The sequence below is a fragment of the Populus nigra genome, chromosome 7 (genome assembly GCF_951802175.1).
Source record: "Populus nigra chromosome 7, ddPopNigr1.1, whole genome shotgun sequence".
Lineage (NCBI taxonomy): Eukaryota > Viridiplantae > Streptophyta > Magnoliopsida > Malpighiales > Salicaceae > Populus > Populus nigra.
Genome location: NC_084858.1, coordinates 1,369,013 through 1,390,611, shown reverse-complemented (window position 1 = coordinate 1,390,611; position 21,599 = coordinate 1,369,013). Strand labels below are relative to the sequence as shown.

Genomic DNA, 21,599 nt, shown 5'->3' with positions numbered 1-21,599 from the left:
ATAAAGACATAAATTAAAAAAAAATTAAGGGTTAAATATTTACACTCATGATTAGCTTTCTATGTTAATAATTAATTAATATAAATAAAATTTATCAATTCATATATATATTAATTTATTTCATAAGCATAAAAAAACATCTCTGCGTTACTTAAATTAAAAAACCATGATACAATAAAATATATTGGTAATACTGACACATTCTTTTACGGAGCTATAGCGATGAGTTAAAAAGGCTAGTTGATTTCTATATTTCATATATTAAATAATATAAAAGAAAGGTGTGCGTGTGTTTTGATATATTATAATATAGATTTTAGAAACATATTTGGACATTTAATCCAGGGGCTTTCCGGTCCCATGCCGTAGACACACCAGCAAGTATTCGGAAATATATTAGTTATTTTTTAAAATATTTTTATTTTAAAATATAATAAAAAAAATATTTTTTTAAAAAAATATTTTTAATATGAATACATTAAAATATTATAAAAATATCCAAAAGAATATTACTTTGAAGTAAAAAAACAAATAAAAAATTTAAATTTTTTTTATAAAATCGCTTTTAAAACTCAAATACAAGCAAGCTCTTTTTTATTTTTATTTTCTTGACATTTTTCTTATTAAATATACAATAGAAGTGATGATGTTATATTAGCAACTTCATTAATTATGTGAGCAATTATGTCCATGCACTACGCAGGCAAGACTCGAGTGGCAATCACTATCACTTCAATCTTCTTGGTAAAGAGTGCAAGTGTCTGAATTGCGAACCATGTGAAAAAGGATCTTTAAGAATATAATTCAGTACTCAATGCAGCTATTTATGGCAGGAGGTTGGTGCCAATCTTGTGGAAAAGGATCCATCCTGCTCATACCTATCGAGCCATTTAAAGCATAAGGTTGCTGGCAAGCTTACGAAAAAGAGCCTTCCAGCTCATCCAAAATGGACAGCCATCTTGTCTGCATCGATGGTGAAATTCAACTTTTATGCTGCCATTGATGTTCAAAATAAGGTGGGGCTGCATTGGTTCTTCCACTCATGTCTACAGGATCATGTTAGCAGAGCTACTCATGAGATGGCCAACCAGGTTAGGTTTAAGGTTCATAAATGTAGTTACACAGAGGAAGCTCATAGCAATTGTTTAGGCAATTGCAAACTCTGATGCATCTAAGGGTTTCTTTGAATGAAAGGAAAAAAGTTATCAAGGGCGAAAGGAAAACTAAAATCAAATAAAATACATAATTAAAAAAAACAAGAAAATACTGTATCCTCCACACACAAACACATGCACAGTTATCTAAAAATCTTTCCATCACACAAGAACTACTCGATTACTACCTACCATACAAGTTTCACAGGGTAATATCTAGAGCTAACCCAGGCCATTGGCACCCACGTTGAGAAATCACATCATAATAAAGAGGAAGCCTTGGGACTACCTGGAGAGTTTCGATAGAATATGGCAAGGAATTCTAAAACTGTCTCAAACAATTCCAAGCATTCCCCAAGACTGTTCAATTCTTGTCATTTACATAATAAAGAAGGGAACACAAACAGGCTGGCCATAAGCTCTATATCCGCATCGAATCCAACCTTGGAATCCCTGAAATGGAAGATCTCATTAGAAATTACAAGGTATATCAGTACAAACAACTGTGTAACTGAGTGCTCTAAAATTTTTAAATTCCAGTTAGTATTTTTCAGTTTTTATGTACATAAGTTCTTATAATGTTGCCAAAAGACCCCCCCAACAATGCTACCTTGGTAAGGTACCAAAAGGAACAATGACTCCACACTGATCATAACATCAGCCATTCTACAACTACCACTTCAAAGAGAGCTTCATACGAAGGATCCATGTAGCTGTTCTATCATTCTATCATCATTTCTCCCTATCCTTGTCTCCCCTCCAGTGTCTCTGAAAACAACAAATCATGCATGTAGCAACAACTTAATGAATCAAACGTTGTCCATCATCTCCATGATTGAATGGAAGTCACCTTATCGATGTCTCCAGAACTCAATCCACCATCTTTGTTGCCATTATAAAGTAATTACAACCTCCATATACCCCACCATGATGACAACTTAAAATCTCTTAACACCATGCTATAATAACTGAATCATTTATAGCACTAATAACTTTTAAAAAATTCCTTGAGCTCTGACCACAAACAAATATCAATTGGTTATGATTTTAGTTGTTTTAGAAATGACTGGGACTTCACAGAAATGCTTTCTAGTTTGAAACAGGATCATTTTCAAATGGGATTGTAATGATTTTCAAGAAATTTATCTGGCTAGCTAGACACAGAAGTACAGCGGTGCTTTATTCCCAGCTCATGTACAAATCCCCATCACTAGAAGAAGAATTCCAACCATACCAGTTCACATCCTCCCAGGCTCTTCTAATTCAACAGCCTGTTAACATTCAATCTTTTTTCATCTCCATCCTCTTTATATCCATCTACTTGTACTGCACCTTTTTATCTGGTGGCCGCTTGAAAAGCTGTGTAGACATGGCAATGGAAGTTGTTTTCATTGGCAGCTATCAGCTAGTCCGGTGGTTTGAGCAGCTTTTGTTGGTTAAATGCAGTCACTGGTTTTTGAAGTATATTAAAAACATCTAATATCAATTTATGTATGTATATGATCAATAGTTAGCCATAAATTTTCCACTACATTTTGAATTTCCCCTAAAGAAATAAGAAGGAACAGTAAAAATTTGCATTTTAGCAAGTTTCATCATCTTTTTCCCCTTCCTGATTGAGTTTCCATCAATGTTACAGATGATTTTGTGGTGGCAATAACAAGTAAGGTTTGACAGAGAAGAAAAGCAATTACAAAAGAGCATAAACTACTTACCTCAAAAGGAAGGTACAAGCAGCAAACTTTAAAGTTTCAAAATTTGTTATGACTCAGGTACGCCTACGGTTTTTAGCATTGCCCTCAGCAAAGAACTCCCAGTTTTTATGATCCAGGACACTTAAATCATCAAGCTCTGCAATGGCAAGCAAGTATTGTGTGAGCTTCACAAGCTCCTGATCATTATCTCGGTTAGCATGAGCCTTCCTGAATGGCTTGATTACCAAACCATTTCTTGGGTTCATCACGAAATTTCTTCGCAGATCGTCGAACATTATAGTGTTTTTTGAACTGTAAAACTGAAAAGCAAACAAGAAAGCAATATGTCAACTAGCGATAAAATTCAAGATTTTGCAGCATGGGAACGGGATTATTAGGCAACAAATATAAACGGAAAATATAACGCATGCATCTTAAAATTGCACCTCTGGGAATTTAGCCCAAATCAATCCAAGCGGCTTGCAGTCAAAGATCCCACGAGAGTCTGATTGAACTGTAATCATTGCTAAGTGGTCTAAAAGAGCTGTTATTTTGTAGTTAGGATTGTTGAGGACCCCAAGTTGTCCCATCTTCAATTCAACCCACTTCATGCTGCAGAAAAGAGGGATAGGTAGTGACGGGGAATGAAGACAACAATGGACATTAATATTTGATTTTAAAAAAAAAATTATGTTGTATAATTATTCAAAATTTTAGTATGATTTAGGAATATTAATATTCACTATTTAATAGTTAAAAGTTAAAATAAGAATCTAGTTATTTCTTATTCAGTAGGTTTTCATATTTTTATAGGGATGTTTTAATTTCTCTATGAGGATTTATTTTCCCTATTTCTTTTTGGTTTGGTGCCAATAAATATGCCCTACGTAGACAATAAGTAGTGTTACAAATATTGATTAATCAAATAAATTGAGTTCTTCACATGATTGGTTCTCTTGAGAGTTATGTCCATGAGTTCATCAACTAATTCTACATCACTTTAATTCAGGGGGCTGGGGAGTGGAAGATAAGCAGAAAGCCAGCACAGAGAAACTAAAAAAAAGTAAAATGAGGATCTGACCTGGTTGCAGACCATATCATTATGTCATATTCTGCATAAACGGCAGTGAAAAACTCATGAAGATCTGCAGAAGATAAGAACATTAGAAAAGTGATTGTTAAAAAATCTTGCTACAACCTAACTACTCACATGGCCGCATGAGTTCAAGTGGATTCTCTGCTGTGGATCGGTGATCAAACAGTGTATAGTCAATATCCAGAACAAGCAGTTTCTTTCCTGGACGACATGGATTTTTAAGTTCAATCTACAAATCAAAAGGCAATGAACATTGACATTACTCACAAGCTTTGTGCAGAAAAAAAGCATCAAATCTTTGTGATTAGATACATAATAGGCATTACATATAATCATCTGTGAGAAGAAAATTAATGGTGAAAAAACATGGAGTACCCAACAGCTTGGCTACAAAATACACAAAGCACCAGGCACCACTCATGAAGCAGCAAGATGAACATTTCACCTCAACATTAAGGGTACTCCAATTATCAGGCAACATTCTTCCATCAAAATAAAGCCCAAAAATTCACAGAATTTTTGTGAATTTTGTGACAAGTACATATACCAATTTGTGACATTTTGACCCGCCACTCCATAAAAATCCTTATTTTCTTCCTCTTCCAAAACTGGATGTCATGGGAATAATGTACAAAGGCAAAGATAATTTTATTAAATTTTTTACCAGCTGAAACACATGCAATCAAGGTATTAATTAAATCCTTTTGTTTTAAATCAAAAATATTAATATCAAATTTTGCAGTCACTGACTAAAGAGAAAATGGCAGTTCAATGGAAGAGTTTTCATAGAACTTCAACAGGCACTTGAAATCAACTTTTATTACTTAAAAACCAACAGCATATAACCTTGACAAGAAGCATTTAGATATATACGATTCTCAGATATAAGATTACCAGATTAATCATGACAAAAAGGAGGGCTGCAACATATAAAACAATGAAAGTTATCAATTCTGTAACAAAATTGGCAGCAGAAAGACAGGAAGTACTGCTCTAATGTTGGTAACAAAGACGAATTGGCTATTTAGCTGTGGTGGTATATGGCACATTGAAAAGCTAGAAGAAACTCTATATATATTGATTCCATATATATTGATTCCATAAGTAGTCTCGTGCTTTTACCACTTATTTCATCTGAAAAATAGGATCACACATTTGGAGCCCTTCATGTAAAGCTTTTTTCCCCTTGTTTTTTAACAAGGACAGATATTTATCAAAACAACACCTATAAAAGGATAGGAGGACAACCCCCTTGAGAGGCAAAAATATTAAAACAAAAGGCATTCCAATTGTGTTACACATGCAACAGAGAAGCTCCACTGCAAGTCCCTGCAGCTTTACTCCGTAAGGAGGTTCAGAAAAAAAACAAAATCTATCTGTGCACTCAGCACCTTATATCACTAAAATTTCTATTTTAGTGTCCCGCCAGTTCGAAAAGGTTGAGTGGCATCCTTACTGTCAATCTCTACACTGGCACGGGCTAGTTGATCATAGGCATGCATTTGGAGAAAATGAGCACAAAAAAATTATCAAAAAAAAAAAAAGGCATTAGCAGATTCATCAAGCTCTAGGATAAAATGAATAACAAAGGCACCAATATTTTGACACCATGTTTCTTGGACGAATATCATAGGACGGTTTAAATCTCTGATAAAGCATACATTTACGCAAGTGATTGTCCAAAATCAAAACATATATGCAAATAGATATTGCATCCCATCCCTACTGAACTAACAAAATATAATTTATTAACTATGAAATTTTTAAAGCTGACCTTGAATTGATCTATACGCTTCCTCAGTTTCTGCTTATTGACTTCCTTATCTTTAATATCAACAGCTTCATCTTGCCCAAGTTCAAAATCATCAACAATCTCTGGAGAGTCCACTTGATCCACGATAATATCATCTTCAACAGTTCTGTAGTGGAATTTAATATCCATTTCAAATGTGATTAAACTAAAAGAGTAATAATCTTGTATGATTGGCACCTCAATATAATAAATTAAAGTTGATGTTCATGTAGCAGACTGACTCCAAGTCATTGCAAGCTTAAACAAATGTGGTGATGAATTTATCTTTTTTTAAGATAGCAAGTTCTTTATGTCAGGAAAATTCAACCTATAGAACACTGGGAAGAAGGAAATGCCATTCCAATGTACTAATGTACAATTTATATTATGTATTCTGCTTCCACCAATTTTTTAAAACAAGCTGCCAGGGACGAAATGCTGAAGCTATGAAAATGTACTAAAATTCTCTGTAGATTGAATAATCTAAACAGCGTACACTCTACATTCTGATTCATAGAAGTCAACATAGTTACATTCTACACATTCTGCATCACAGATGATAAGCACCCTTATTCTGCCACTGCTTATGTTAACAGTCTAATTTTGGGTTTAAATGACTGCTATGTGTTATGCAGAAAGAAAAAAGAAAAAGTTTTCCTATAATACCATTACTTGTTGCCCTATAAGATATTAGTTCAGTGTGAAAGACCTTAAAATTGAAGAAGGCTCAAGTACTGAGAAGGTAACATAAACAAAACTGAAAAGGAAAAGAGAGAAGGAAAAGCTTTACATGTTCAACTCCAACCTCCAGCAGGCCTAGAGCCTACCAGCAATCATGTTTCATAAACAGTAAATCATATGACAAGGAGTAGAATTAATCAAATTTAGCTATCACTGGTTTCTTGACTCAGATTGGTAAAATAAGTATTCAGAGAAGCTTAGTGTCTCCAAAATATTGTGAGAATCAGACCATTTTATAAAGTACCAAATAAGATTGGTGCTTTATTTTGAAAAGGAACCTGTCATCCTCCAGTGCTTTGTTCGTGACACGATACCATACAACTTCTTTTATTGCAATGCAAAAGGATGCCACTAAGTAATTTGGTTAATCTTGCAACTATTTTAAAATCCTCATGAGTACTTCTTGCGAACCTATCAAATTTTCTTCAATCAAAAAGCCCTATTCATCAATTTCCTCACCAATTTACTATCTATATTCAGCTGATTATAGATTATAAGTTCATAACCCTATCCCATTCACAGATCTACTAATTCTTTCATTCCCGATAGTAAGAGAGATCTTGAACTGAGAAATAAATTTTAGAAGCTAAAAAGATATCTTGAGCAATCTCAATAATCAGGCTCATTGATATTCCTGAGTAGAAATGATGTAGATTATTCAAGAATCGATGTCGATTTGCTTTATAAAAAGAGGATATCAATGAACTTCTATGAAATGGTTTCACAAGACTCAACCAATTGTCTTGATCTTGATTGTGGGATATCATTGAGAAAGAGGAATCCGAGTCTATGTTCTATGGACTTATATGTAACTATTGAGAGTCAAGATATTATACACAACATGACTATTCCACCAAAAAGTTTTTTTTAGTTCAAAATGATTAATATGTGGAATAAGAAAAAGTGATTGCTGAAATTCACTTGGGAACATACACTTTGAATTTTACAGAGAGGGTTCGAAAACATCCTAATTCCAAAATGCTCTGGAGTATAGTTTTCTTGCAAATTCAGCCCTAACCTTCAGGGAAGAATCCAGTAAAAGCTCTTCTGACAAAGGGAGAAAGCACAAAAGAATTTCCACCATTGCGAAAATACGATCAACTTTTTAAAATGTAAGGGAACTGGGACCGGGTCCAGGGGGGTATGCTTGCCCTAACCCTAAGTAATTAGTTCTTGAGCTATGAAACATAAGCCCCACCAAGACAAAAGTTTAGTTCTTTCCATGTACACAGACAAATGCAGACACAAACATGTTGTCTTTTCCATAGGAAATTCCGAATCAACAACTACTCCCTTTTACAAATAACAAAAAAAATAAACCCCTTGATCAAAACAAAATCAGTATCAGCAATAACCCATAAAAAAACACAAACATAGATCACAAAAGAAACTAACTTTTGTTTAGTCTTCGATATGCAGAGAGAGAGAGAGAGAGAGTTACCCGATCATGGTCATCTTGAGAGAGGATTTGATAGGTAATTGAGAGAGCAAAACTGATTCATCGGCGAGTTTGTTACCAATTTTGGGGTAAAGAAGCTTTTGTCTCTTCGGCAAAACGTTGGTGAGTTCGCAGATACTGCGCTTCAACTCGGCTACTGAATCGTTGCCGCAGACTCGGACAGTGTACTCCTTTCCGCTCCATTTGACTGTCAGTGTTATCTCCTCTTCTGTCGCCGACGAGGTTAGTGAAGCAGAAGCAGAAGCAGCCATTTTTTTTTCCTTCTCTTTTTGGGGTCTCTCCTTCTCTCTAATTATCTCCGGTTTCAAGTTTCCCTTTTAATAACAGTTTTTGCCCCTGAAATATTTGATGTCGTGGCACATTAATCTTCCACTGTCAATCTGATATTTTTACCTGTCATGTTTTAGGTAAATAGGCATTGCCATGGGTGATTTCTAAATTCTATTTTTATTTAATTTTGTAATAATCAAAATATTTGTTTTAAGAAATTTCAATGATTTAAACTTAAATATATTTCTATTGTCAAAAATATCTTTTTATTATTTTGATGCAGCAATGATTTTTGTTAATAAAAAAATCATAACAATTAAAATAAATATTTATCAAGGCTCCGTTTTTCTTGCTTGCTAATTTCTTTTTAATTCCAGAGATAACATGAGTTTTTTATGAAAAGATCTGTTGTGGATATATTTTTGGGAGGGGTAGCTATAAATTCCGAACAAGATCAGTCTCATTTTTTAAAAGGTGTGAGGATATATAGGTAAGAATAAAAATAAATAAATGTTAATGCTATCAAATTATAAAGCAACAAGTTAATTTTTTTAGTAAAAAAATAAATGGAAATACAGTTATTTAAAAAACAGTAAATAATAATAAAATGTACAAGGTAGGGAATTCATAGGCATAATTGTAGAGAAGGTTCGGTAACTTACACGCTATTTGGAATTGCATTGTAAGCTATGTTTAATGAAAATTTAAAAAATATATATATTATTTAAAATTAATTTGTTTATGTTTTTAAATTATTTTAATATATTGATATCAAAATAATATTTATAAAATAAAAATAAATATTATTATAATATATTTTCAAATAAAAAATATTTTTAAAATCAACGACTGCCGTTCTCTGCACACCCCTTTATCAAGGAAACAGGATGATGTGAAAATTAGAGTTGAGGTGGTCAAGAAAATTAACGACAATTTATGTGCTTTTCGATGTGCTTTAAGAAACTGCAGTGAATGTCTTGAAAGATGATAGCAATCACTTTGTGGGACCATTGGGGCACGAGGAACGCGCTTTGCAGCTTCGAAGAAATTTCTGCTCCTTCACCGTTCCATGAAACATGAATTTAGAGAAAATTGTAGCTTTTTGCTTCTTTATGTTTTCTTCCTTCCCTTCCACTCTTACAATTGAATTTGTAAGCAAATTTCTTGCCCTCTTCTCGTTCGGCGTAAGTCCTATTTATGTGCTTCTTCTTTTTTCTATTTTATTTTTCTAAGAATCTTCTTCTCCTTTCTTTGTCCTTCTATTCCTTTCTCAAGTCATCCCTTCCTTTCTTTTTATTTTTTTTTATCTTTATATTCTTATCTCTTTTTTGCTTGGAGAGAGGGCCCAAATTCTCATGATTATTTTTTGCTCCTCCTTGTTTGTTTTTTCAATCACTATTTGTTTTTTAATATTTTTTATTTAAAATTTTATTTTTAAAAATTTTATCCCTTCATTTGCTTCTGTAAAAACATCCAACCAAAAATAAAATACATGAAAGTGTAAAAAAAATGAAATGAAATGACATTAATCTCTACAAGTCGGCCACAAGACATTTTTGTTGAAATTGTTTTTTGAAATCTCTCCTTTTTTTTTATTAGTTTAACGTGGGTGTCCGGACCAGCTTGCGCGCACCTCGACTAATCCCACGGGTCCTGAAGTTAACAACTATATAAGCCTCCAATAATCATTATATTAGCAACTACAGGGCTCGAAACTGAGACTATAAAGAAAACAAACTTTTTAATTTTTTTAAAATCTCCCTTGAAATGGCCCGTGGTGGTCACTGGGGAAGTCACTTCAATACCCGTAGAGAAAACCTTGCAAGAGGAAGTGTGGATGAGTAATCGCATACCCTTCCAATAATGAATGTGTTTTCACGGCACAAGATTGGCCTCATTGAATATGCTTATTACCCTCTCATGATTAGTGATAGCTAATTAATCGAGTAAACTTAACTTTGTTTCTAGCCATGTTTAACCAATCGGCTTGGCCGATAGGTTATAGTTAACTAAGCTCAATACGAACGCGGTGTTTTTACGCAGTAGCTTCTGCTTCTAAAGCTCATCGTGTAAACATCAAGTTTGATAACATAAAATTCAACCGGCTTTTCATATGGGACCATATATATTTTTGTTAAAATGTTTCTTTGTGAGAAGCAACTCTTACTTCTCACATCTGCAACCAAGTGAATTTCAGATGTCATTGTTCACGTGAATAATACCAAGTAAGTAACTATTTATATTAAAAAAAATTATTTTTTTAAAATTATTTTTTACTTGAAAAACTAGTGTTTAATATTATTTAATAACACTACATAAATTAAAAGAAGATCGCTTGATGACGTAGCATTTGCAGAATTTGATCGCAAGCCCAATTATGTTCTTGCCGGGTTCAACCCAATTAAAAAAAATTCAGTTTTTATTTTTATTTGTAATTGTATTTTATTCAAAAAATTAGAAGGAGACTGTTTAATGACGTAATAAAAAATTCAGTTTTTGTTGTTGCGCTCTTAAGAAACCATGGAAAATATAGTCCTTGTTAGATAGATTTCGTACATGATGAAATTGCATATAATTTAATGAAATAATAAAAAATATTTGATATCAATATTATTTATTTCATTATGTAATAACAGTAGTTAAATCTACAATATTTAAATTAAAAACCATCAAAATATATATATATATATATATATATATATATATAACCTCAAGTTAAAAAGCATTCTTTTAATCAAATACATTAAACTAATTTTTGTTCAACCACAATTTTAACCAAATATATATTTTTCCGAACCAACCTCAACTAAAAATATTTTTTATAAAATAATTTTTTTCAAACCACAACCATAACAGCTACCACAATATCAATCACACTGAAGTGTTTTTTTTTATAAATATATTAAAATAATATTTTTATATATAGTTTTTATATTAAAATAATCTACAAATATTAAAAATATATTAATTTTAAATTAAAAAAATTAAAATATTTTTAAAATACAAAAATAAACGGGAATATTTCCCCGATAAACTCTTCTTTTTTTTTAATGCAACAGTCATCTGTTCTCACTCTAAATTTAATTTTCAGACTTAGCTTTGATATATTCAACTTGGATATTATTTTTTATTTGCATTGAATAATTCTCAAATAAATTCAAAATTATTGAATGTAAAATATTATTTTGAATATTAAAACATTTATCAAAAAAAGTTCGTAGACATACTCAAATATCTGATGGATACTTCATTAGTAACTACAATCTCAATTATTCTCATTATTAAAAAAAAACATGAATTTCTTAATAGCTTGTGAATATCTTAGAAGAGTAATATATTTACGTGGATAAAAATTGATATATAATGTTAAGAAAAAAATTATCAATGAGTTTAATTTTTTTTTAAATTGTGAGAATTATTCAAATTAATCAGTAGTTCGTTATAATTTAATTCGTTTTGTTTATCTATTATATTTATTATTTATATATTTAAAATAGTAATGAAATGAATAGAATAGGTGTACTTGATGTACCTATGTTATATCGTATAAGTACTAGTTAACTTGCTTGCTTTTCAATGCGAGTTGGATGAAAAAAAATTAACAGAAAAAAAACAAAACTTTCAGCACTATTAATGTATTTTTTTAGCTTGTAGAAAAATTTAATGAGATTTTAGTTGCATGGAAAGTAAATATATGTAGTTTTCTATTGATACATTCATACATGTCATGTTTTTCAATTCATTAAGAAGATAAAAAACCATTGGAGCATTTCAATTCTGTCAGCATATTATAAAAATAACTTTAGTCTTATTTAAATTTGTTGAGTTATTATTTTATTTATTTTTTAATTATTATTATTAGATATTTTAGATATTTTTCTAATATAAATATTTTTTTATAAAGACAGGGTTAGACTATATTTTTACTGAAGAAATTGACATTCTTACTATCTTTTATGATTGAGTGATTCTCATACTAAGTTCTTGATTGAACTTGCAAATTTTTTGAATAATTAACCAACTTCATTACGATTTTATATTACTCATTTACGACTCTTTAAAGGTGAAGGGTAAGGGTGATCATTGTGTGTAGTCATAATTTATCATGTTTTTAAATTATCCTTGTTATGGTTAGGAATATATAAGGAATAATGATCAGTTTATATATACTATGTTGGACTAAATCTTTGGACGTCGGTCTATATACACTGGGGATGATCTTTTATAGAGCTCAGAAGGAATTCAGCGATGGTTCGAGTTCGAGTTCAGAAATGTTTTCAAGACTAGATAGTGTTTATGAGTTCTTGGCTTGTTTGTATTTGTCTTGTATCTTTCAAACTTTCTCCTCGCTTGATATTTTATTATTGACTAAAAAATAATAAATATGTGCATAATAATAAAAGAAATGATAGTAGAATGATGGTGTTACTAACATATTTAGGTGATGATTGGGAGTGTAGTCATTGATGAGTTTTGATTGAACCACAGAAGTTTGTATGAATCAGTGTTTGGTTAAGATTGAACCCTTCAATAATTGAGATAACCTCAGTTTGAAAAAAAAAAAGGCTACATAAACCAGTTACAAGCTTTTCACCTCATTTTTTATATGAATCAGTGTTTTGAGTTTATTATTTGTTGTAATAATTGAATTTGATAACATGTGAATTATGTTTGATTCACCATGACATATTTCTATACATGTTTCTATATCATCTGATTGCATCATGTTAGTGGATCTAACTATTATATATACATTTGAGGATTTACTTTTATTTTTGGGATTCAAAGTTCTTTTCTTTTCTTTTCTTTTCTTTTCAATTTTGTCTACTTAATTGTACGTACCTGCAGCTAAGATTAGTTGGTATATTACTAGGTTGTAATCTATTATAGATTTAGATACTAGTGCATACTTTCTATACCATATATATAGTTCAAGGTCAAACTTTATATTACTAGGTTATTATTTCTAAGTTGTGTTTAGTTTTAGTGTTAATGTTTAAATTACTGTTTAAAAAAATAGTATTAGTTGTTTGCTTTTAAATATGTTATCGAACTAGGAATGAAAAGTTCTAAAACTATAGATAGAGATACTTGAACTAAGAAAATGTTGGACGTCTTTTGTGAACTTTGCATCGAGGCTATTGACATAGGGAATAAGACCACATACTTATTTCAATAAAATTGATTGTAAATTTTTATTGACATTCTTCGAAGAACAAACTAAACATTCATTCACCAAGACACAATTAAAGAACACATAGGATGACTGTGAAAATGATTATAAAATATAGATGAAGCTTATTTTTTAAACAGTGTTGGCTAGAGCGGTGAATTAGAAACTATTTTTATAAGTGATGAGCAATGAAAAGCAAAAATTCAAGTTATTTATCATAATTCTTAATCTTTAATTTGTTTATATTTTATTTTAATAATTCATAAATTATTTAAAGTTGCATTAATTAATTGTATTTGTTTTGTGTAGGAATTAGAGGAGAAAATAAAGTTTAGACATATTAATATCGAATTATTTTAATGTTTGAAGTTTGATAGAATGTTACAACAAAAACTGATCATTCTAGAATTATATACTAAATTAAGCTAATAAGGAAATCCAGGACGTTCCGAAGCTGATCATCCCACATGCCAAATATTTTCAAGGCTATTGAATATAAAATAATATTTTTAATATTTACAGATATATCAAAAATAACTTTTTAGACATGCTCAAATAACTGAAGAATACTTCATTAACAAATATAATTTCGATTATTTTCATTATTAAAAAAAATAAATTTATTAATAGCTTGTGCATATCTTGTAAAATTTATGTGGATAACAATTGATAAATGACGTTAAAGAAAATGATAAGTGTGATTTAAATTTTATTATTATAATTTGTATTTTATTATAATTTAACTCATTTGGTTTATCTTCAATAATCAATACTTATTATTGAAGTAAATCTTTGAAATTATGCAGCTGGGCTTCTCTGAAATCATGCCGCTGGGCTTGCACTTCGGCTTGTAGCCTTAAGCCCGATGAAGTTTGATTTTGTGGGGACACCAAGTGTTTGGACCACATGATGGACTAAGAAAAAATAATCTGGCTAAGCGACAGCAGAAACCAGTCCAATCCATATGCGGTTTCCCATATCTAAGGATCAAAAGCAGTGTTCTTGGACCGTTCTTAAAAATTTTAATTTTTTTTTAAATAATTTCTTTTTATACTTTTAAATTGTTTTAAAGTATTAATGTCAAAAATATTTTTTAAAAAATAAAAAAATTTTATTTTGATTTTTTTTAACCAAAAAGCATTTTGAACCGTTATCGCTGCTATAATCTCAAACAGGCTTTAAGGTTGTATTTAGGAGTGTGGTTGTGATTGTTTTTCAAAGTGTTTTTTATTTGGAAAAGCATTAAAATGATATTTTTTTATTTTTTAAAAATTATTTTTGATATTAGTATATTAAAATGATATGAAAATAAAAAAACATTATTTTGAAGTAAAGAAAAAAATAAAAAAATTAAAATTTTTAAAATATATATATTTTTTAAAAAAACAGAATGATACTTTGAAAACATCTGCTGTCATGTCCTCCACAAAATCGAAAGAAACAGACGACATATATAAACAGAAAAGAATTGATCGAGCAAAAAGTTGAAATGATCGAAAGATTGAAGAAGCCGAGAGCGAAAAGTTGAAACATCTGCTTGTCTTTTGTGTTCATAGAAAGAAAAGAAGAAAAAGCTTGACCAAACCGAACGAAGAAAAAGAAGAAAGCTGCCGAGGACAAGAACGTCTGCAGTGACCAAACCGAAAAAGCTTCATCCAATAAAAAATTCGATGTGATGGGTTGGTGCTCTGTGGGCTATGCTCTCTAATTCATCACTTCACAGATTTGCCGAATATCGCTTTCTGCCTAGCACGAGACCGTGAGACTAAAGCTGGTTCATGGGATAAACCTGTTAAAATCGCACGATGATCCAGCCGCGGGGACGTCGTGATTAATCGCACGAGATGATATATTATTTTTTTATAATCTAAAAGATATTAAAAAAGAAGTTGATGGATTACTCGCACGAAAGATGTGCCTTTTTGATCGGTCGCATGATGAGGATGTTCGCGCGGTGCTGATATGGCTTCTACACACACGTTAAAATGCCTCGAACTCGGAGGTCCACGTGGACGACAATTTGGTGGCTAGATGATTAAATACTATTATTATTAGATCCAATAGATTATTTTGTAGATTAAATACTTTTTTAAGATTTAGGCTTTTAAGTCTCGTTTATAATTATAATAATAGTTGTTTTTTGAAATAATTTTAATAAAAATATATTATAATAATATTTTATTAAAAAATAAAAAAGTTTGTGCTTACGTGAAGATAGTATAATTATATGAGTGTTTGGAACGTGGACCAACCTTTATTTTTAAAAATTTATTAAAAATTAATTTTTTTATATTTTAATTTTTTTTAATACATTGATTTTAAAAATAATTTTAAAAAATAAAAAAATATTACACTTCCTGCGCTAAAGGACAACCTAAGTACTGAAAAAACAGAATCTACAGATTCCACAAACAAAAAAGCATTTGATCGGTCGGTTGTGTCCAGCAAGACAAGACTCGCGCAATAACGAACGCCAAGCCGCCTATCTGACGTGTTATTAGGCTTGCACGTGCCCATCTTGTATTTTGTTCCCATGTACCCCACCATATGGACCCACAAGGGTTCGTCGGCAACTGCTTTAACTATCAATTCGTAGTCAATCATTAAGAAATATTAGTTTTATGATTAAAAATACTTTTTTTTATTCATATTTAAATATTAATATTATTATTTAAAAAAAATTATTAAAATTCGATGATTTAATTATTAATGATGGTATTTGATATGATGGTATGCCAATTTTTGTCTTTGCAATGAGATCCTTACAAACAATAACTAAAAAGTATATATCTTTTTATCACATCTTTACAGCTTTAGAATTAATTAAAACTAAGTCGATTATGTATCTGCTTTGTTTTATGTAATTGTCGCTCAAAATGCTGTTACAACGTCATATTTATTGAAACTTTTGATAATATATACCTTTTTAAAAATAAATAAAAAATCAAACCATTGTTGGCACAGTTAGTTAAAAACTGATTCAAAAGGGATTGGGTCATTTAGTTATCGCATTAACTCGCGAGTCATTGGATCAATCCATAACAATTATTTCTATTAAAACAATTATTGATCCAATTAAATTTGAATAGAGTATAACTGGCCATCCAAAACCTGATCAAGCTAATTAGTTCTTATCGTGCCAATATTTTTTCTAGTTCAACTTAAAATTTAATTTGAATCAAGCACCTACCACAAATTTTTTGAATTAGACCATCAAGTTGAGCCAATTTAAGACCCACTAGATAGGTGGTCCGTATTATGCCGCGAGCCTTTTATTTTTTTCATCGTGGAAAAGATATCAAGACGATGTAAATTTATTTTTTAAAAAAAAATCTAAGATTTTAGTTATCGACTTGAGATAAAAAAAAATATTAAGAAGCAGTAAAAAAAAACTCTTGTTAAGCTAGTAAACCTGCTGAATTTATGACCCCGAGACATGATATCAGGATAATTCTAAAAAAAAAATAAATAAAAAAGATAAAATTAAGAAACAAAATTCCTTGAAGTGTTGCCTTAAATTAAATGCCTACAATTGTTTTTAGTTTCCAAAGATAATGAAACAACTTACTTGTTTGGAAATAAAGTTAAAGCCTAAAAAGCTTATTGACTAAAAATATTACCATACGTCTAGACCTAATACATGTTACTTTGCCGATGATCAAGAGATAAAATCAGTTTTTTACCGTGGATTTGTACGTAAAAGATTAATGCTTTTTAGTATATACTATATATAATGATTCAATCTCAAGATTTTTTTTAAAATAAAGATTTTGATATCAATTGAAAAATCATTTCAGATACTATTCCTTAACTCTGGGTTCTTGGGTACAAGAGATGCTAATCATAAATAATTAATCTGTCTAAGCGATAGCAGAAACGAGTCCAATTCATGCGATTTCGCATGGACAAGAACGTATGCACTGACCAAACCGAAAAAAGGTTCATCCAATAAAAGTTTCTAATTGATCACTTCGCAGATTTGTCGAATATCACTTTCTGCCTAACGCGAGACCGTCGAGACTAAACCTGTTAAAATCGCACGATGATCCAGCCGACGACAGCTCCGATTCACTAAAATAAAAAAATGATATATTATTTTTTAAAATCACCTGTAATAAAAAAAAATGATAATATCGAATCTCCTAAACCGCGGGGACATGGTGATTAATCGCACGAAATGATATATTATTTTTTTATAATCTAAAAGATATTAAAAAAGAAGTTGATGGATTAATCGCGCGAAACATGTGCCTTTTTGATCGGTCACATGATGAGGTTGGAGGAGTTGTCGCGCGGTGCTGATATGGCATGGACACAGAGTCAGAGACGTTAAAATGGCTCGAACTCGAAGGTCCACGTAGACGACAACTTGGTGGCTAGAAGAGGGCCCTCGAAAGGACCTGTCTCCTAAAAGAATCGAACGACTTCTTGTTCTCTTTCATCCTGTGATGCGAAAAGAGTGAGAAAACGTTCGATGATTTCTCAGCCCCACTCGAAGATTTCTTTCGATAGATGGACCGTCCCCTAACACACGTTTCACTCTTTTTTCTTTTTCTTTTTCTTTTTCTTAAAAAAAAAAGAAAAAACAAATAGCACGCCTGGTTGCTCCGGTGAAGCATTGTCTGGGATCTTGTATCGAGTCTTGAACCAGAATTTGATTATTTTTTAAAATTATTCATTTTATTAATCCAATTAAATTTGAAGAATCCTATGCATCAACTCATGATTTGAGTAATTTGATCAAAGTTATAAAAAAAAACATGATCAATTTTATCGTTGTTTTTACTCTTTTTTTTTTAATTTTTAATTATCATATTGTTGATTTAAAAAATTAAAAAAAATTGAATAAATCCAGATCATTGACTAACCGATTTACTCACTCAACTTATAACTCAAATTACAAATCAATGATGAGCCGAGTTGGGTCATTTAACTATTGTTACTACCATAAGATTAATTAGTGCAACTTTAATTCGCACAATCGACAACATAAATAAATAAATAAATAGTACTTTGATTGAATAACGATGCTAAGGCTTAAAAGCATGCACCGTACATCTCTTTTGTATAAAAAATAAAAATAAATAAATAAAGAAGCATCGTGCGATCTTGTAACTTGGATAGTCTTGGACGTCACAGTACAAAGGAGTTTAATAGATTGAAAAACAAATAAAAATAACTTTCTTTATTCTTTTTTTTAAAAAAATAGATTGGAGAAGTAATTTAATAACTTTTTTCAATAGCTTTTTTCAAGGCTATTAATATTAGTTTAATGACTATGATAACATAAACATATATAGTTGTCTTCAATTCGTTTGACTTTGAGCATTTTTAAATATGAAATGTAACTATTTAACAATCCTCTCTCGTGTTGTTGGGTGTTTTTCTAAATAAATATCTATTTAAAGCTAGTTGCGGTTGAATTTATTTTTTATAAAGATTTGAATATTTTTTTCAAGTTAGATTTTTTTAGTGTTTGTTTTTCGATTGTTTTGATATATTGATATTAAAAATAAATTAAAAATAAAAAAATTATTATTTTGATATATTTTCGAGTAAAAAAACCTTAAAAATTAAACAATCATTACCACACTTTTAAATTAACACCACCTAAATTGGATAACTTATGTAAGATAGATCAAATCTACTTTTGTTAAATATTTTCTTTCAAAAATCAAGATAATATAAAACTTGTAGATAAATAATTAAGAAGGAATAAAAATGAAAACATAATTAAGGTAGGCAGTAGATGAATTTAATTCATCATAATATAATATTGGTCATTAAATCAGAAAAATTACCAATAAGAATTTGCTTAAAACTTTTAATCTTACTCGTGTTTAAAGGATCTCACACACACCGTTGATATTTAATCTATAGTATTAGAAAATTTACTTGGAATTATTAATTAATTGCAAGGGGAGTTTGATTTTTTGGCCACATGATAAGTATATGTACTTATCTGATAAGTCATGCGACCATTGCTTTGGAACCATCCACAATTTCAGAACTTTTTCTTAAAGAGAAAAAAAACCTACCATCTTTCGTTGCTAAAAAAGAAAAGGCATAAAAACAAGAATTAGATCTTTCAACAGATTTCTCTGTCAGCTTTGTCACCTGGCAAACAATAAAAGAAAAATATTTTAATTAAAAACAATTTGTTTAATTGACTTAAATCCATGTATGTGATTTATGAGGTGTTTTTCATCATTTGTTGAGATAATCTCATGGAGCCCATGGAAACAAACAACCGAAGGGGAGTGGTAATTAATTTATGGAACTTATGAAGAAAAATAAGATTAATTTGCAATCCAAGAAAAAGTTTGAAACGTTTCGCTTAATTACAGGCCAAAACCATGGGCATGGTGAGCTTCCGAGCGTTCACTCTTTCACTCCCATGATTACAAGATCTAGCCAAGACATATTCAGGATCATAGCTAGTGCCATACAGAAGAGGAAATATGCAGAAATGACTTTGAATACTTGTACAGCTAGGATATTAAACTCCTCTGAGATCCTCGGCCGGCCAAAACCCTCCCCGCCGAGAGAAAAGAGAGAGCAGGAACAAGACTACAGCGTAAGAACACTACCCTCAGAAACACCAGCTGATACTAGAATCAAGATGGAAGATGCACCTATTTTACATGCCTGGATCAGTACGTAGCTTCTTCTTGCTCTTCAAAGAGGATTGCTCCAAATATCTTGACCGAATAACTTGGTCAGTTTTTTCCGTGCTTCAATTCCGAATTGCAGACCCTCAGCTCCATCATTGTGCGCCACAGAAAAGATGACTTCATCGCCTTCCTTGAGACCTCTGTTTTTGACAAACCTAATCCAGCCTGAAGAGAGGACTGGTTTGGGGTGGGGATCTTTACTTCTCGTGGTACACTTGAAACTCCATCGATGACCATCGATGTCGACGGCAACAACTTCTTTCGACTTTTCTCCTTCTGGTATTTGGAAAGCGGAGAGGCTATCCATTGGAATTGCCATTCTATAATCAATGTCAGTCTTTGATAGTGTCTTTTTGAATAGCTTTTTTTGCATTTTGATAGGATCAATGTCAGTCTTTGATGGTGTCTTTTTGAATAGCTTTTTTGGCATATTGATAGGTATGGGAGATCCTAGCATGATCTAAGATAGATTCTCACAACTTGAGAGCTGCTGTTGCTAGGGCAGCACTCCCTCTATTTATAGATAAAAACAAGGGGTTAACTTCATAATAGTCCCCAATCTTTAGGGACATTCAATTAGATCTCTACAGTGTCAATAAATTCTCAATCAGATTTTCATTCTATATATTTCAATTAACAAAACTATTAATTAGTTAATTTCTTTTTATAATGCCTTTTGGTACATGGTATTTTCTAAAATGTTTTTTAATTAAAAATAATGATTTTTAATGATTTTCGAGATGAAAAAATAATTTAAAAAACAGATATTACCATAATATTATATGGATAAATAATTTATTCCATTAGGTGATTAGAGAAATTTTAATAAATTTATGAGTTTTTAAAAAAATATCAAAAATCAAGTGCATTTAATGTGATATTTAATTGAAACTAATAAAAAAAAAATCTAATCAACGATCTATTATTATTAGATGTAATCTAGATTATTTTTATAGGTTGAATACTTTTTTAAGATTTGTCTGGGCATATCGTTAAGATTATGGCAGGGGACTTTACGTATAAAATATATATTAAAACAATATTTTTTAAAAAATAATTAATACCAACACATTTAAATTTTAAACTATCAAAATATTTATCTCCGTTACTGTAATGATAGCAGAGTTATATCTCGAATAAGACAACCTAAATATTAAAAAACAGGAGCGACAGATTCCACATGTAAGAAAGCATTTGATCGGTCGGTTGTGTTCAGCAAGACAAGACTCGCGCAATAACGAACGCCAAGCCGCCTATCTGATGTGTTATTAGGCTTGCACGTGCCCATCTTGTATTTTGTTCGCATGTGGACCCACAAGGGTTCGTGGGCAACTACTTTAACTATCAATTTCGTAATCAATCCTTAAGAAATATTAGTTGGATGATTAAAAATACTTGTTTTATTTAGATTTAAATATTAATATTATTATTTTAAAAAAAATATAATAATAATTAACCGACTAGTAAATCTATTAACATTTAGATTTATTTAGAAAATGTTATGTATTTATTGTCAAATAAAAAAATCAACTAGCTAGTAAATTTG

At 30.7% G+C, this 21,599-nt stretch overlaps 2 protein-coding genes across 2 annotated transcripts; both read right to left on the bottom strand.

The window, feature by feature from the left end:
* Positions 1-1,224: 1,224 nt before the first annotated feature.
* On the bottom strand, positions 1,225-8,252 carry LOC133699825 (ubiquitin-like domain-containing CTD phosphatase). The gene is made up of 7 exons (XM_062123305.1): positions 7,919-8,252; positions 5,719-5,863; positions 4,059-4,173; positions 3,930-3,993; positions 3,295-3,460; positions 2,870-3,168; positions 1,225-1,607 (listed from the first exon to the last, which is right to left on the bottom strand). Exons 1-6 carry the CDS (start codon positions 8,185-8,187, stop codon positions 2,923-2,925), a joined length of 1,005 nt encoding a protein of 334 aa, XP_061979289.1. The 5' UTR covers positions 8,188-8,252; the 3' UTR covers positions 1,225-1,607; positions 2,870-2,922.
* An 11,398-nt stretch (positions 8,253-19,650) lies between these two features.
* LOC133698225 (uncharacterized) lies at positions 19,651-20,526 on the bottom strand. The gene has a single exon (XM_062121078.1). The coding sequence runs from the start codon at positions 20,508-20,510 to the stop codon at positions 20,058-20,060; it is 453 nt and encodes a 150-aa protein (XP_061977062.1). The 5' UTR covers positions 20,511-20,526; the 3' UTR covers positions 19,651-20,057.
* Positions 20,527-21,599: the final 1,073 nt, after the last annotated feature.